The 17884-nt window shown below is 39.3% G+C and overlaps 1 protein-coding gene across 1 annotated transcript in view; it reads right to left on the bottom strand.

Moving 5' to 3' along the window:
* KIAA1549 (KIAA1549 ortholog) overlaps window positions 1–17884 on the bottom strand; it is a 150250-nt gene that overhangs the window by 47781 nt on the left and 84585 nt on the right. Inside the window, exons 5-8 of the mRNA XM_075724956.1 lie at window positions 16764–16891; window positions 15164–15347; window positions 7770–7829; window positions 5005–5150 (exon numbers count right to left, since the gene is read on the bottom strand). Of these exons, the coding sequence (XP_075581071.1) occupies window positions 5005–5150; window positions 7770–7829; window positions 15164–15347; window positions 16764–16891 (518 nt within the window). The remainder of the gene's footprint in view (window positions 1–5004; window positions 5151–7769; window positions 7830–15163; window positions 15348–16763; window positions 16892–17884) is intronic.

The following is a 17884-nucleotide window of genomic DNA, read 5'->3' as shown; positions in this document are numbered from 1 at the left end:
GGCTGAATGGGTTAAAAAAAAGGAACTTCTCCACAGCTGCCTTTAGAAAGGGCAGAGGGGGACAGATTCCAGTGCAAGTTGTCACAACTGAAACAATACAGTTTTAACACAGAATTAAAAACAACAGTGTATGGCTCCCTATGCTGAGGAACAGGGATGGGTGAGAACAGTCAGAGGGGAGATAGGAAGAAGTAGCTGGAGCTATTTTGGCACAGAATACAGAACACAGGAACAAGCATGAAGAAATTTAGTGGGGGGTGGAGGTGCAGGCTGGCGTTGATGAATTAAGCTCACTGTTTTAAGATAAGTTTTATCTGAAATAATTATTTCTCAATACACAGTATGAGTGCTCATACCATACTGAGGGAAGCTGCAGACAAAATTTCAAATCCAAGGGGGGATGGTTATGGATTTCTATTCTGGGAAAGCTGATGGCTGAGCAGGGTATTCTTGAGGTGACTCTGAGACACAACTAGACTCGTATGTAAACTCAGCAATTGTTATAGTATCTATACTTCAGTTTTCATCTCTGTCACACTGGTTCACTGAAAAGCTTTTTTTAAATTTTAAACTAACCTCCAAGTTTGCTGCAACACAAAAAATGGCACACTGGATCTGAACTGGTTTTAAGTCTGTTTATAAAATTAAGCTACACAACCACTGCGCCCATTTTTTACACAGTTTACGTACACTAAGTTTTGTGCCATTTTGCTCCAAATTATACTCCATGCAGCTTCAGGCTGGTTTTGTCTCATATTTTACAGAGGTGTCTCTGTCCTTGACAGTGCTAAGAATGCAAGCAGAGGTAGAAGTGGTACTTTCCAGGCATCCAGCAATGAAGCCCATGTGTAAGGAAGCATTTAAGCATTTTACATTTATACTTTGGCAGTGAGGGATGACATAGGGAGGAGGAGATACAAGAATTTCAATACATGGGAGGCAGAAAATGGAAGAAAAAAAAGAAAGACTAATTCAACTTCTGTGTACATAAATGATACCATCTTTGTTGATACTAGATGTGCATTTAACCTCCACAGAGTAAAGGCTTAACTGTGTTCAAGTGTCAGTAAATTTAATTTAAAAAGTGTTTTCAAGAGAATATTATAGGTCAGCGAACAGAGTTGCCTTGGTAACCAAATCTAGTTCATAATTTAAAGCAGGGAAATCCAGGTGGTGGGCAAGCTCGCAAGGCGTTTGCAGAGTGTCCGTCAGCCAGTGGGATGTCCCAGTCAGCAACCCCATCAGCAGTAAGGAATCCCTGGGTGAACTGGTTCAGGGTTTCGACAGCGTGAGCATTACTTAGAAACAAAAAACTATGCACACACACCACCTCCAAAATGCATGTATGAGGATTATTTTCCTTTTTTCACTACATTCATCCCTGAGGGGGGGAATAAATCAAAAAAGATTCTGCTTTCTGCCTTATTAAAAGTAGGATTTTAGTGTCTAGGCAACTAAAGCTAAAGCTAAAAACTAAAGCTGTACTGTGGTCTGAACGGTTCAGCAGACAACGCAACATAAAACATATGTGAAACAGGCACTGCACGTAACCTGCCCTGGGTCTGAGAGCGCTCTCACAGGAACCTGTCAGGACGGGAAATGGCGGCACAGGTTGCGGGCAGCCAGCTTCCTCCTGAAGCGCTCGGGCTGGGGCTGGACAGGGCAGCACTTGGCACAGCACCAAACGCTTGTCCGCTTTGGCGGACCCGCCTCACGCTGAGCTGAGGAGCCCGGGAGGTGAACTGAGAGGGCCAAGGTGCCGAAGGCCACGCTAAGGAAATTTCCTCTGCTGGCTTGCAGAGGCTGGGCCAGTCAAGAAACCGGCTTGCCAAAACAGGGGTAGGAACTGCAAAACAAGGGTAGGAACAGGCTGCGGGCAACCGGCCAGAGGGGCCGGTCTGTGCCCTGGGCAGCTGCCGGAGGGGCGAAATGCCTCTGAGGAAAAGGTGAAGCAGCAGCAGTCCCCAAAGGCTCTATTTAAAAAAAACCCTAAAACTCCCAGCGAGACTGGGCCTTTACTCAGATTACACGCTCGGGAAAGACACATAAGCTGTCGGTAGAAAACCCAGAGGATGAACCTCTGCCTTAATGAAAAGCTCAATTCAGTCATTATGTCCACCCACAGCTCCTACTTTCTCACACACGTTACAACTACGCTGCTGCCTAATGTGCTCTTTAAATCAGAACTTTGTTCTTTTTGTCACTTCGAAAGCTAAACGTGATTCTACTACCAGGTTCAGACGACCAAGCACGCTGAAATGAAGGAAAATTAATTATTTTTGTATTAGCTCCTGGTGCATCTTTAAACTACAATTAAGCCATTTAATTCCTAAAAAAAATTAATGAGAATTTATTACAGTAAACTACTGACAAAATATAGCACAGAGCCTAGCATCTGCAGATGCAATGCAAACCACGTTAAACACGTGCCTTAAATTTGCAGCAACAACAGATACATATTAAAAATATATATGACTTGCTCTGTGAAACATTAATATGAGCGTTACACAAAAATGAATGGACCCATCTCATGTATAACAGCCAGGTGTGAGGCTTCAAGAGTTTTTTTGTACTAACGGTTACAGGTTTTTTTTCTTCTTTTATCATGGAGTACCACCTGTTAACATCACAGATAGGCAAATGGGAGGGGAAAGCATGCTATTTGGGCATCCTAGGTAGTCCAAAGCTCTTACTCAAAGTGTCTAGATTTAGAAAGTAATTTTTAACATTTTTAGATCTTAACACATGCCTCTAGAAATGAAATCTAAACCTCACAAGGTATCACTTCTATTTTCTTAGTATGTGAAAGGAAACTAATATGCCTGCAGTAACGTTCACAAATAATTGGTTCCCCTTCTGACCCACAGTCCTGATTTTCCACAGAGCTTAGAAATGTCACATTTCATTTCACTATAAATACTTCCACCTCAGGAAAAACTCAGGTCTATAGGAGCTCAGCACAAGTGAAATGTGTGTCTAGTCTTTCATGGATATATGCATGTCCTGCTAATAAAAGTATCTAACGCTTCAGCGTTAACTGGCAGCTTCTGTTCTTACTTTTACTGTCCTAGCAGTCACTGGTTTGCGTGCAAGAAATATACATATATACAGAAAATCTGAATATAAAGCACAAAGAACATTAATAGCGCTCCCTGAAGACACAAACAGATGCATACACACAACACACTTCAAACACAGCTTATAAACTTGGCTATGAGGAATAGAATTAGTAGCAGTAAAACTAAAAGGTTTATTGCAAATGCCTATGGACCAGATCCTCAACTGACAGGGGAGCATCCTTGAAAGAAATCCTCCTCCACTCAGGAGCCCACTACCAGGTGCATCACTCCAGCTGCACACAAGAGCCTCTAAGGCCATCTCACCTACCACACACCTGAACATCCTGCCAAAGCAAGCTACCAAGAAGCTACAGTACCCGATGGTACCTACCATTCTCGTGCAGGAAAGCAGGACGCCCATCACAGGCACCTAGCAGAAAGGTATCTCCTTCAGCCTGCCTTCTTCCACATCATCTTTTTTACAGTGCTAACCCTGTCTAACAGTGCTGGTTATGAGCACCTGAAGAACCCCTGTGTTCTGTGGGATGGTAGGATGTGTTGACTGTAACTAAGAGAATCCTCCACTGCCCAAAGACAGGAGTTTGCAGACTCTTTGCACTAATTAAGTGGCATAAATGAGCAGCACTGCTGTTTGGAACATGAAGCTGCAGACCTCATCTTACGTCCCAGTAAGTAATGCAAAGTCGTAAGAAAAACACTGTATTTTCACTTTCCGAAATACTATTCTTTAGCTAGAAAGGACCTGCTTGTAATTTTCTATGTGCAAAAATAAATTACCTAAGCTTTATTTCATAAAACAGTAAAACCGTAATCTACACATACACATTTTATAGGCTGTGGTTATCTCTGCTAGCAACATAAGGAATATTTGTTTAATTTATATGCAAAGGGGGGACTGAGGCATAAAGAACAGAGTGCAATAAGAGGTGTTGGGAATAGAAAATCTGAAGCAGACATCTATTTACAGCAATTCAAAGCTGCACAAAAGAAAAACAGAATAGAATCTCTATTACTGAAACAGATGTTTCTGAGACAGGAAAACAAAAGAAAAGCCCAACATCTGGAAATATAAGTGGTAGCAAAAACTGTAGGATTAAATTAAGTAAAGATAATGGATCTGAACTACTAGAAGGGCATCTGTGAAGTAAACCAACTGTCGATGAATTAGCTGGAAAAAGCAATTTTTAAGAAGATGAGCCATTAAAAAGTATTTTGGCTTTCAGTTTGTTGAACTGACTAGAAAGAACACATAAGAATTTAAAATTTAAAATTAAATATCCAGGTCTTCCTGGACGTTATGTGAATAATTCCACCTGTGACAAAACTATAAATCAGCACTGGAATCCAGACAGCAGAAGCTGCCATGTGTGCAAAATTTGACATGATTAATCATTCTTACTTGAAAGCCATTCCTGTGACCAGGAGTACTGTGACAAATAGGCAGTTAAGGGGTAGAATATACTACTCTACCGCTGCATCAAGCTGCACATGATTCTATTTCATATTCTACACCACCGCCAAAACACCACAGAGAACTGTGAAGTAGCTGTTGCAGCAGAGTACTTTTTTTGACTCAGATGACCACCCCATCTCCTTTTGCTAGGCACCTCATGTAAGTCAGACAAGATAGCAAGTTTTTAAAATAGGATGTTGGTAAAATAATTTTCAATATAGTTTTTAAGAAGTCATCAGGGTTTTTTTGTAGCCGCTTAAAATACTCAGTTGTTTCCATTTGTTATGTTTAGCTTAAAAGACAAGGTATCCAAAAAAGCCATATTTTAGGTGCAAAACACAAGCATCATCATCAAGCTAAACATGATACATGTTTTTGAGTTATCTTTCTCAACTCAAAACCTAAAAAATGTTAACTTATGCAATAATTTATTCCCCTTTATTTCTTCCTCCGACTTTGAGCTCTGAATACCTGCACAATGTTGCTGCCTGCAAAACTGGCTCGTCTCCATATCCGCCCTCTGGCCAAAGCCTCGTTTAACAGGTGAGCTAGTTTCCGCTCCATCTCAGCCTGAAACACTTCCTCCTGAATTCGCTGGTCGACGACACCCAAGAGAACTACATTGCAGAGAAAGTAACCCAAGAACACAAATGAATTAGTAAAAATTTTCAGTGTCTCTTCTGCAACTTCAATTATAAGCTTTCAGTCACCCTGTGACATCTCACACAATTCAAGAGCAGCTGTATTCATATGGGAATACTGCCCAGTTCAGCCAGAAGTTACATGTTGGAAATGAAGACATTGGGTGGGAAAAGGTTAAAAGAAAGAAATTAAAACAAAAATAAAAACATTAGGGCAAGCACATTTTTGGACTCTCAACCAGTCTAGACAGACCCAGGATATTGAAGAAACAGTTTCAATTCTAAAAAAACCCATAAACATATGAGCATTTAATGAATTGTTTAAAAACAAATAACAGAGAAAATTCAGTCCAAATTGTCTGCTGCAACTACTTTCAGTCAAAATGTTGTGTTCAAAAGTGATACAGAAGTAGAGATGGGCAGGGCAAGGGTTCAGAATCAAGGAGAAGAATTAGGAGACCAGCAGCACCTGAACGAAGCTGTGTATTCCAAGCGCATCCTCCCTAGATAAGATAGACATTATAAAGTATGACAACCATAGCACACAAAAAAAAAGGTTAGTAGCCCCACCCACTTCACTTCCCAACCCCGGGTACTCTGAGTCACCGGGGCAGCTAATGCTGAGAGGAATCCTTGAGAAACAACACATAGGAAACACGAAAAACGTGTGGACCTTTACTAACAAGATGGCATCCAGTAAAAGAAAAGTGAATGCAGCGACAGTCATTCAGATGACTTAATTAAACAACACTAAAGAATAGTGAACCAACTCACCACTGACTGCAGTAAAATAATTCAGTTTTCATTCCTGAGGCTCTCCACTAAAATGGTTTATATTTTTTAGAAGTCCCTTTTTCAATAAGTGCTTTCATGTTTACTTTTTTAAGTGTGCTTAATAAAAACCAATCCAATTAGATAAAATCAAATATAATTTTAATTGTTTTATTTTTTTTAAAAAATTAAAACCACTTTTCCATTCAAAAATTTTCACTGCAGATGTCAGAAAAAGGAAACATTTTAATGATTTTTCAGAAATCAACAGCATCTGCCTTCTAAATTCAGTCACAGACTAAGTATCTCAGAATTAAATAGCAAAATAAATAGACAGTGGCCTAAGGCTGTTATATATAGCAAGTAGAAGACTGTTCTTGCCTGTGCATTGAATTTCAGTATCAATGAATTATGCTTAGTAGCATGAATTGTATTCTACAATTGTGAGGGACAGCTACTGAGAACACTGCATATCCCAATGTTTTATGACTATTGGGATACATGCACATGTATCTGGGTAACCTAATATCAAAAACCTCATCTTTATGTGCATAAATTCTATCATTTTCCTATGTCATGAGTCACTACCCTTACAATACAATACACAGACTGAAAGGACTGACCCAGGCAAAGTCTACTAGCTCTTCCCAGACTGCCTGCAAGAACTGGGATTACAAAAAAGTCATCTACAGCAAAAAAGGTGCTGCAATTGGCTTTCAAAATCTTACAGTCTGGAAGTTTAAAAAAACCCGAAGGGACATGATTTCTGAGCTGGAAGAATCCTCTTCTTACTGCAAAATCTAAGGGAACTTCCAGCAACAACAGACAAGGCAAACCTAAGGCTGAGCAAGAGAGGGCAGGGGTGTGACCAAAAAAGCCAACATAAATCTCTAAGGAAGACAGATATTGGATGTGGGATATGCACATGTAGCTTCTCTCATGTTACTGAATATGATCTGAAATTCTTCATTTTTCTTCTCCAAAAAAACCTGTGTGAGCTTCAGAAATTAAGTTGCAACTTGGTTTCCTGCTTAGAAAGTAAACTGAGTCACTGGTGAGAGAAGACAGGGATACCTGAAAAAAGAGTAAGTCTATACTACTGGTGAACTACAGGTGGAGAAGTTGTGGGAAGAAAAAAGCGTATCCAGTGGGGCATCTGCACCCTAACAGCAAACTTGCTAGGCATAGCCTGGTTCACCGTTCAGGCCTTCTGTTTAAAAGAAGCAGACAGGACCTACAGCATACAGGCAACCTCAACAGCCTTTGAGCATCTAAATGCGACGGCTCAACCGTATCTGCAAATTATAGAATAAAACATCCAGAAAACTTGGGTGGGAGAGGTCTGCTGTGAATGAATCAGAGGAGATCAATGAAATGCGATGAAACTCTTTCATGTACTCAGAACGTATCTGTTCTCATTATGTTTTATTCCTGGCATATTTTGGTAGAAAGTGCCGCACAAATAAAATTTTAATTTTCACTTAAAATGAAAACCTAAAAATCAATGTAGTATATTGACAGCATGCAGAGTAGACACTTTATGCCTGACAGTGTAAGCCAACTCACTAAGAATGAACTGCTTCATAGACAAAAACTACTTTGTGTGCATTATGAAGGAATTGCAGTAGCTCATTCTAGACACAGGAATTACATCTCCCAGATATTCCAGGTCACTAGGCCTTTGGTTTTGGAATTTATTCAGCTCAGGCACATTATTCCCTCATAAAAATGAAGCACCCCTAAGCTATTGATATTTATGTAGGCTAGTTATCCTGCTAACAAAAAAAATTGCACGCTTAACTTACTCACAGAGACTGTACATACCTGTTCTCACCCAGGAAGATTTCATCAACTGAGACACATTAAGCTTAGGATAATGAAAGGCTGAGGGAAAAACAGAATGGAGGAAAAACATCTGTAAGAACAGTATTCTCAACAACATAAACAAGAAAAGACGACACTTCATAATTTATACTGTCAGTAAGCACCTTATTTACACAGATGCATTACTGCTCCTGAGGCTATGCAGACACAACGGTAAGGAAAGTGTTCCGAACATATACTCCCCAGTTCGTCTCTGAACAAAAAGAAGCTAACGGAAGCAGTCAGATTTATTACCTGAAAGATTTCAAGCTGCTGTATCGAGGTCATTGCCCCTAGAAATTTAAAAGCTCACTGTCTGAATTGCGACTCTTACTGAGCTAGCTGCAGGATTGGACTTTTGCTCAAAGGGCAATGAGGCAACTCATCAGTGTCTTAGAATGAAAGTAAGATCTCCTCTGAAGTGGAAACTACATGGAAACACTAAATGTAAAGCAGAAAACTAAATATATCTGATTTGTGTTCCAGACTTGTGCAGGGGGAAGCATTTAAAAAAACCACTTTGATAATTTTTTTTTTTTTTTACAAAAATCACAAATAAGTGCACGTAGAAACATTGCTGTAGACAAATCTCATGGCTTTTGTGTTTGGCTTGGTGGCTCTGAGCTTTCTTAATTTCTCAATTCTTCCAAAAAAGCTCTGCTCCAGAGTGAAATCCTTGCCCAGTGAAGTAAATAAAGTCTATTTCCACTGACTTCGGTAGGGCTAAGATTTTTCCCAAGGTTTCCACTGGAGAGCAGTAAAGACATGTTGGGAGAGAAGTGAAGTTGGGGGCTGGGCCAACAGTTTCCTCAAGGGAAGTCTTAAACTTCACTATGGCAATATGAAAAAGGAAAGGTCTTAACTTGCTCAAAATATTTAATCCAGATGCAGTTTGCTAAGCATAATACAAAGGTTAATTTTTAAACCATTTCATGGATAGAAAGAATGCAGCACATAACAATTAAATGACCTGGTCCATGCTAGATCAATTTAGAGTACAGATGTCCTGTCTTCAGTTATAGTTTGCCACTATTGCATGTTCCAGAGAAAGAGAAAATTACCATTTTTCTAATTTAATTATGCAATAATTTGTAGAGTAGCTGACCCCTGCCAGCATACCTAAAAACTGGTTCTTTTGCCCCTTAAAAAGCTTACGAGTTTTTTGTTAAAGCAAGAGCAAAAGAATTACTGGTTACGTTGTGCCTCTTATTTTCATAGATTTATAAATAGTCTTTTGAAAAAAAAAAAAAAGAAAATTTTGTCATTCCACCTTCATCTCAATAATAGCACCACTAGCTTCAAGAGAACCACGTGGGAGGTACTTTTTGACTTACTAATCAGATGGGTATCAGAATACGGTCCTTTATTCTGAACAGGAAACATCGGCTCTCTATACGCTGACCAGGATGCATCAAATTTCCCAAACTCTCAGACACACAAAAAGCACCTCACAGTCCATTTAAACAAACACATTTATTTTTGGCATCCTGCTACATGATTCTTCTGACCATAGCTTTTAGATTGGAGTTCTATTTACTCTGGTCATGCAATTGTTTACTTCAATTTAGAAATACAACCTGAACAAAAAAGCATAAACTGAACTGCATCTGTTGTTTTTCCAAAGCATGGAAAGAGCAAGATAAGAAAATCAAAAACCTTCCAATGGCCATAAAACTTTGAACTGCTGGCAGTTGTGAGTTTTTTCTTCTTTTAAGCCAAAATCATGTTTTGCCTCAATACTTAGTGTGCTCTTCACACTTTTTCTAATTAGTACTTGAAAATGATTTAATTCATGCAAATTGCTGGATGACTATTCACTTAAACTTTTCACAGAATTAATGAAATTTAAAAATAAAACAACTTGAGCAGAAAATCTTGAAATTGAAAAGAACGAGGTGCCGTGATCATTGGCAACTAAGGCTGGTTTCTAAAACCTGATGAAGAACACATGAAATGATGGACACTTCTGCAACTGAGACCATGCTCAGAAGTGAGAAAATCCAGGCTCCAGCTCTTATTCCATAGGTCACTCAAGTGTCTCACCAACACACATGCGGTCAGATCCTGAGCTCAGCTGGAGGCTTAGCACTGCAGCAAGATCATATTTGTAAGATTCCTAATGCCCCCTGGAAGTAACAATTAAAGCCAGCACAGACTGATTGTTATTCCGAGGGGGAGGTTGGATAGACAAAATGCAATTATTAGTTAGATTGCAGCTGGTCTGCTAATGACTACAGATGCATTAATGAAGTAGATGCTATCATCATTAGAAGGTTCTAACACACAGCCCTGAAGCACCATACTGCGTAACAGCATTGATTGAATGCTGACTGAAAAGGCAAAGGGTCACCTAGTCACCCAGAAACCTCTTTACAGCAGTCTGAAGCACACCACTTGGGCAACACGGCCTTCACCAGATGCTCCAACAAGGATCTCTCTGACCCTCTCCTCTTGTACAGAGACGTGTCGGACCATGCAGGATACAACTGGTACCATATTGATTGTTCCTATTTCTGATAAATGGAGGAACAGCAATAGAAAGCATAGAGGGAATGCAATATTTGGAATGAGAAGGCAGCAACTGAAAAATAACATCCCATGCAAATACTGGGGTGCAGGCAACAGTAACACACTGTATCTGTTAAAAGTCTGACCCAAAATCCACCCAGATAAAACCTGCCAAATATTTCTGCAGTCTTCGGACTGTATCATACAATTTTATATTATCCTATTGACCTTGCAACATCTCTAAGATATCTGAAACAGATGCCACCCATCAAAGTGCTACTTATGGCACTAAAAAAAATAGCAAGTCCCAAAGCAACTCTTTCTATTTAAAGCCATAACAAAACCAAAGAGATTTATTTGGGTTAAGTTCATGAAGGCCAATATTCCTCATCTAGTCCACAGCTAGCCTTTGCCTGTCCTCAGAGAAATCGTCCAGCCATAAAGAGATACCAAATATATTCTTTCTTATTGTTTTTAATGAACTAGCACCCAAAAACTGTGACTAGACTTGGTTTTCTTTCTGCTGACATGTAGTTCATGACCATTGAACCAGTTTACAATCTAAAATGTGAGATGTTAGGTGGACAACACAAAAAATAAGCATGCAGGAAGGTGTAAACCGAACATTTGAATGTAAGCACGTTGCTGAAGTCACCTAGAAGTCTGTGGGGGAAAGAAAAAAGTCTCCAAGTTTCCAGGCTTGACCATTCCAACAGCCCTATTCCTGCACAGAACAGTCCATTCTGTCAAACTAACAACTTTCACTGCTGACCCTGACTCTAAATGAGTGGAAAAAGCTGACAAAAAATTCCCGTTGTTAATGACGTACAACCCACACAGCTGAAAGTATAAACAGTACATACTAGTTATGTGAAAAATCCAGTGAAAGGACTGTGTGTGAAAGGCAACATGAGGTGAACAAGCAGCAGGGAGCAAATACATTCCTTCAAACAAGGCTCATATTTGGGATATCGAAGGCAAGGTCTCACTTCACTTAACGGTGTTGAGATACAGTGATATTACACGAGTAGCTTTTCCTCAGTATGAGTCAAATTCAACCCCCTGACAGCTCAGCTCACCTACAAATCAGTTCTTTTTCTTCAGATGCAGACTATAAAACTTAGAAAAATCATATACAGTGCCCACAAGGGGAAAAAAAAAAGTCACCACCAAGAGTATTAACTGTTACCATGCCTGATAACTAAGGCACAAATGGCATAGAACAGTATGGCAAGCAACATTTCATATTTACATATACACAATTTACATAAAAAGAATAACATATGTAAATTGTTTATATGTAAATATATAAATATAAAAAAAATCCCCCAAAAATTCACACTGAAAAGTACAGGGTTGCATATTAATTTGCAGAGAGCAAAGCAGCTACCTATCTACGGAAGGTCTTCACAACACCTTCCCTGCTACAACTCCTCTGTAGACCGAGGGACAGCATGAAAGCAGAGAGTTCGGGGCCTAGAGAACAAAAACATTCAGGCATCTTCCTGCCAAAGCAGCTTTGAGGATCTGGCTGTTGGTCATCCTCAGACTGCTGAGTAAGACGTCTCAAGAAAGGTCTGCCCAACACTGCTGAGCCTTTGGACATGATTTCTGGCTCTGAATACTGAAGATCTAAAATCTTTTGGCTCAAAACACAGTCACAGCAACAGTGCAACAAACTGTAGAAACAACTAAAAATAACCGAGTGTGGTTGCCTTGCTTATAAAAGCGTATGAGCTACATTCGTTATTGTGCTTGCTGACAGACGCACTCATAGCTCTAACAAGCTGAGAAACTGTGTTTCCCGCTTTGCTGACTTATCAAATGGCACCATGTCTGGTGTTCTAAAACAGTGATTACAAATGAGCTGAAGCACTACTGCAACCAAACTAGACAAGTTCAAATCAAAATGAGCTGTCCTGCAGTGGGCTCAATCTACAGTAAATATGAGTTCCTCTAGCAACATGCAAGTCAAATGCTGACAAGAAGCTCCTTGATTTAGGGCACCATATCCACCAAAGCCTCATGTGTTCTACATTGTAAATTTTGGAAAGATCTCATCTTTCCTAAAAATTCTGAATTACTAAATTGAAATGTAATATACTTATTCTAATTGGATTTATTGCATGTATTTTATTGTATTTTAATTCAAAATTAAAAGTTTTGAAAATTCAGTCTAGATAAATTTGAAGGTAGTCTTCAAAATTTCTCTGTCAAACAACGAGACATCACCACCAAACTCTAGCTGAGATCTGAGGCAAGTGCTTTGCTCTGTTAGCAACATTCATTCAGTCAACTATGGCTGCAGTTAGGTGCGGTCAATTGAAGGCAAGGGTGTATACACAGCTAATTTGGCTGCCATCATTCCCACTACTAGGGATGTGCACCAAAGCAATAACATTTTTCAAGAACTCCAAATATGACAATCTGTATCATGATGCACCACTGATGAGATACTCTGCCTTCCTACACTAAGGGAGGATTGAGGATTTGAGGTTCAGTAGTGTTTGGAAGATTTGGTGGATTTGAGGGGAGGAAGAATAATTATTTTGTGTTTGAAGCCTAGAAGCCTGTGCTGGAATTTGCAAGAATGAAATTACCACACTGTTGGCATGCTTCTGTAGTATCACCAGCAGGAACAAACAATTCCTCAAGCTTTGGAAACAAAGTTATAGAAATATGCCACCCATAGGCTGGGACATGCCACCATTAGTATGAGGTTAAATTTACCAGGACATAATACCCAGCAACTACATGACTTCACTGCAAATCCTCAGAGTAGTCAGGAAAAGAGGAGAAACCCTAGCGGGACCTTTTTGCCAAAGGCACTGCCTGACCTCCTCACTCATTCTACTTTGCATGGCTTTCTCATTAACATGTGGGCCACCACAGAGCTCCACTGGCATCGGCCAGGAATCAGCCCCACTGGCCAGGCACTATAAGCATGCAGATAACACAGGGAGAGCTCCTGCTACGAGCACTGAAGAAATTACCTTCAAATTTCCTAAGCACCACCAGGAAAGGAAAATAAGGAGAACTGTGTACATGCATGTTTAATAGGGATGTCTTTACTCTACGACCAGCCTGTCTTTCATGATATATCTGCCTTGGTAGAAATTCTGTTATCATTTAATTGCACTGTAGCTCCATCACACAATCCAGAAGATGGATTCTCAGCAAGGGGCAACCTGCGAATTCACAAGTATCACTCCAGAATATGTGGACAAAACTCAAAACTGTAGCACCAGATATGCATACATAACAGGAAAAAAAAAAGCCCCACGACACTGAAAATATTACCCAAGAAACTAAAAGTAATAAACTCTAGGGCAAAGATGCAAAAGAGACTGTGCAGAGTGAAGAGAAATGTCTTTCAAGCAATCAAGGCAAGAGCAACATTTAATTCTAATTCAGTGAGAGATAAAGACTGTGGCCCACAACCTGAGTTGTTCTGTGGCCTCACAAGGAACAAAAAAAAAAAAAAAATGTTAGTCGCTATGAACAGGGATTCTCAAGGCTTTTGGTCCTGGCTCAATTACAGCTATCACTGCACAGGTACAGTCTGTGTGAGACCAAATAAGACCAGAAATGTTTAAAGGAAATGAGTCAACCACCTTGTACATTTTTTAATTGACTATGGGAGCAGAGGATTCAAAAATGCTGAAAAACGAAAACAAAAAGTTTAAAAAAATTAGTACATTTAAACTGCTTCTAGTCATTAGGAAAGTTTCCTGTGCAGTCATCTTATATAGATTTAAAAGTGCTATAGAGAACAACTTCTGTTGACAATCACTCTCTTTACAGTATCTTCACTGACATACTACTGCACAGCTGTGTAATGAACAGCAGGTGCCATTAGGCCTGATTTTTCACTAGACATTTAACTGTGTAACAAGAATCACTGTCAGATGTTACACACCTATATACCTCCGAAAATTAAAAATCTGCATCGGAAAGCACAGTGAGATAGGAAAAAAGGGGACTTAATTGACTGAGTGAACAGTAACACCCACCAGGAGGGAAAGGCAAGTACTGTTCTCTCATGATCTTGCTTATGTTCATGAGTCATTTCTGTCATGAACAATCCATTAGTGTTGAGTTTAGAAACTTGGCTTATTTATGAGAGTGAGGTCATCTGAAAAATCTAACCAAACATTAGCTGTCGAGTGTCAAGAAAACTCTGCTATGCGGGCTGTTCCCATTAATCTAAGTTTAGGATTGCCATGGACTGGAAAAAAATGACTTGCAATGCAAGTTGTACACAAGAAGTGAGAGATATGCTTAAAAGGTAATACCTCAAAAGAGAATAGACTACTCAAAAAAGCACTGCTGCTGACTAACAAATAGCCAGACAGACTATATGGGCAAATATAAGCTCATGTTGCCAGTGTCCCAGGCTTTCTAGAAGTCAGAGCCACAGTTAAGTGCAACTCAACACCCCAGGTAGTACACCCTGCTGAGAAGCAAAGGCCACTGTAGACATAACCATGAGACACACACCTTGGACTGCACTTCATGACAATATTGATAAAGTGGGTTTTGTTTGGTTTTTTGTTTGGGTTTTTTTTTTTTAATTTGGACTAAGACCAATGGACTATTGAAGCCAGGTTAAGCACAACTGGCCCAGCACAAAAGGAAAGGATGATGACAAAAGCAACAAGTTGCTGTAACACTGATATGCAGTATGTGAGCAGAGAGGGGCATGAATTTGCTCTGCAGAATTCATGATACAAATTAGGTACTTGAAGCTGCATTATCACTTATGCACAAAATTACTTCAAAATTGTAGAGAGGAAAAAAACATTTAAAAAGGTATTTTGCAGTCTTGGCAAACAGCAAATACTCACGTTCAGCAATTTGCTGCACAGGAAAGCCCAGATAGAAACTGAATTCCACCACGGACAAGTTTCTTAGCTGCTCACTGACTTCAGACCCATTTAGAAAACCGTATCTATCTCGGACAGCAAAAACAATGCTCACGGGGCCTTGCCGAAATGCCACCCCAGGCCTGCTCAGAGTTATATTCAGTATCTGAAAAGACAAGATTGAAGTAGGGTCAGCAAAATCAAAACACTGGCATTTCCATTCCTTTCTTGACAGATTTTTTTTTTCCTAATACGAAGGGGGAGCAGTTCACATCAAAACAGAGGAACATCTATTCCAAATTGATTCAGCCTGCAGAGTCTCAGAAGAGGCAAAGTTACATGTGAATTCCTCTTGTAAGAGTTATCCTTTGAGGTCAATCATAATCCAGAATGATCTGAAAGCTACAGTCCAGAAAATGATGAAAAAAACCACCTAGACAGTCAGTCAGAAAAATAAATCTGTCGATAAAGAAATCTGAGACGAATACCAAACTGCGTGGAACAGACAGGAAGAGACCATGGTACAGAAATGTTTTGAAAATGGATGTACTCTTGGTCAAAACCTCCTGCACCATGCATACCCAGACCCTACCACTGATTAGAAGCCTTATTTTGACACCAATGTATGCAGCAACTGTGTTCACATATACAAACCTCTTCCAGACAGTACGGAAGTATTTAAATTAAGTTTGCTAAGCTGATAGTCAAAAAAATTGTTTTGCATGTTCTGTCTTCAGTCTATCCAGTCCCATTGTGTCATTTAGTTTTACAGTTCTGAGCACTTTACTACGTGTACTATATAGTACTCTAGGTACTATAAAGTTTATGCCATTCTTCCTGCTATGATTTTATTTTAGGGTACCACAGATGGGCATTTATGGTGCCAGTTAAATAACATAGTAAGATTTTTTACTAATTTTGGTATTACAAAGAAGCTAGATTAAATTTAAGAATTCAGACAGAAGAGGGAGTTGGTCTTATTAAGTTGAATTACTGACTTTCCAATAACTCTGCTATGTGATTCAGTACCCAGCACATATGCAATGCATTTCATATATAAATGTAGCAGCTGCCACGGACTTCATATACTGCTGTAAGTATTTCTCGACCTCAGAAGCAACTAGCGTATTTGATCACATAATGGCAGAGTGCATAAGTCCTATATTCCCTAATAGGATCCCATGAGCAGCAATGAGACCTGAAAGTTTTCTTTCAACAAAAGCATTCTAACCACACCCTACTCTGTAATAGTAAAATCTGATGGGAATGACTTTGATAAGGGCTGGGGCAGACTTTATACGAAAAAGTATAAACCTTATTCTATTCATAATTCTTTTGGATATAAATCATCATCTTGGATCATTTTTTTCAAAAAGATTGAAACCAGAGGGATACACGGTGCCATATTATTTTGTAGGGCAAAAAAATCGTGACTTCATGACAAAGACTCATAGTTCTACATGATCTAGATGGCAAGTGGTAGCCAGTGAACACCTAACTCTTTTTACTGGCTGGATGAAACACAGGGCAAACAAAGGTGAGGAGAAAAAGGGACAGACACAAAACATGCTAATCTTCTTACCTGCACAGTGAAGTTGTAGAACTCCTGGTGTTTGCTTGCTTCCATGAATGCCATTGTCAGCCCTTTCTCAATGCGCCGGCTAAAGTCACAGAACCCAACGTCCACGTTCCGAGGCACAAACTGAAGCACTGAAAGCAAAGGGTACACGTTATTCCCACAGACAAGTACTTCCATGAGAGAGAAGACAATGAGCAAGAGAATTCTCAGGGCTATCACTTTTTCATGGAATTCAGGATATATTCAGTGAAAAACTGGGTAAAAATACAGTAGAAATACATTTTGTGTTGGTGCAGTAAACTCTCTACTCATTAATACCTGTTGCAACAGTAATTAGGTTACCAAAAGATATTAGTGACAAAATACCCACTGTTTCCTCTTGCATACTGAAATACCTTCACTACATACATGTGGCTAATTTTACAGGACTTGAACACTGAATCAACCACACTGAAATCCTTAGTACCCAACAAATCAATGAAAATCTTAAGGAAACAAAGCAACAAATTTCTTTTTCTTGTAGACTGAAATATTGTATTTAGCTTGTCTAAAAGATCACATATTGTGTCCATTAATACACATTAGTATCAGTCTAACACTTTCAAAACACTTAATTAGCATACAATCTTTTAAATCTAGATACATACATCTTAAAGTCTTTCACATGAGAGAAAGAGCAAGCACAGGAGAGAAAGAGCGCAAAGGAATGTGAGCAGGCACACAGACCTTAAATACATGCACACCTGTGGATTTCCTGATATAGTCTTACCCAAATAAATGCTATGATTAGGTTACAGACCCTAATTGCAATGTTCTACAAGGTTCAAGAACAGAAAATATGTCTACTGTCTATCTATACAACCATGTTAAGCAGTGGAAAAAGACATCATACCTGCACAATTAAAGAAGTGATGTCTTACCATACAGTTATTAACAGAGCAGAAAGAACACATGAAACATACCTGAACAAAAGCACCATGTTTGACATTCATTATCTCTCTGCCTATATATATACTCAATCCCTGTCACTACCTCATTATGTAGTCAACCAACCAGGCAGGTGGTTTTGTTACGCAAATAGTGCCTCAAGAAGATTTTAAATTATACCACTGACTCTCAAAATC

Source organism: Pelecanus crispus, chromosome 1, assembly GCF_030463565.1.
Source record: "Pelecanus crispus isolate bPelCri1 chromosome 1, bPelCri1.pri, whole genome shotgun sequence".
Classification (NCBI taxonomy): Eukaryota; Metazoa; Chordata; class Aves; order Pelecaniformes; family Pelecanidae; genus Pelecanus; species Pelecanus crispus.
The sequence above is the reverse complement of the archived record's forward strand: the minus strand, read 5'-3'. Positions and strand labels throughout refer to the sequence as shown.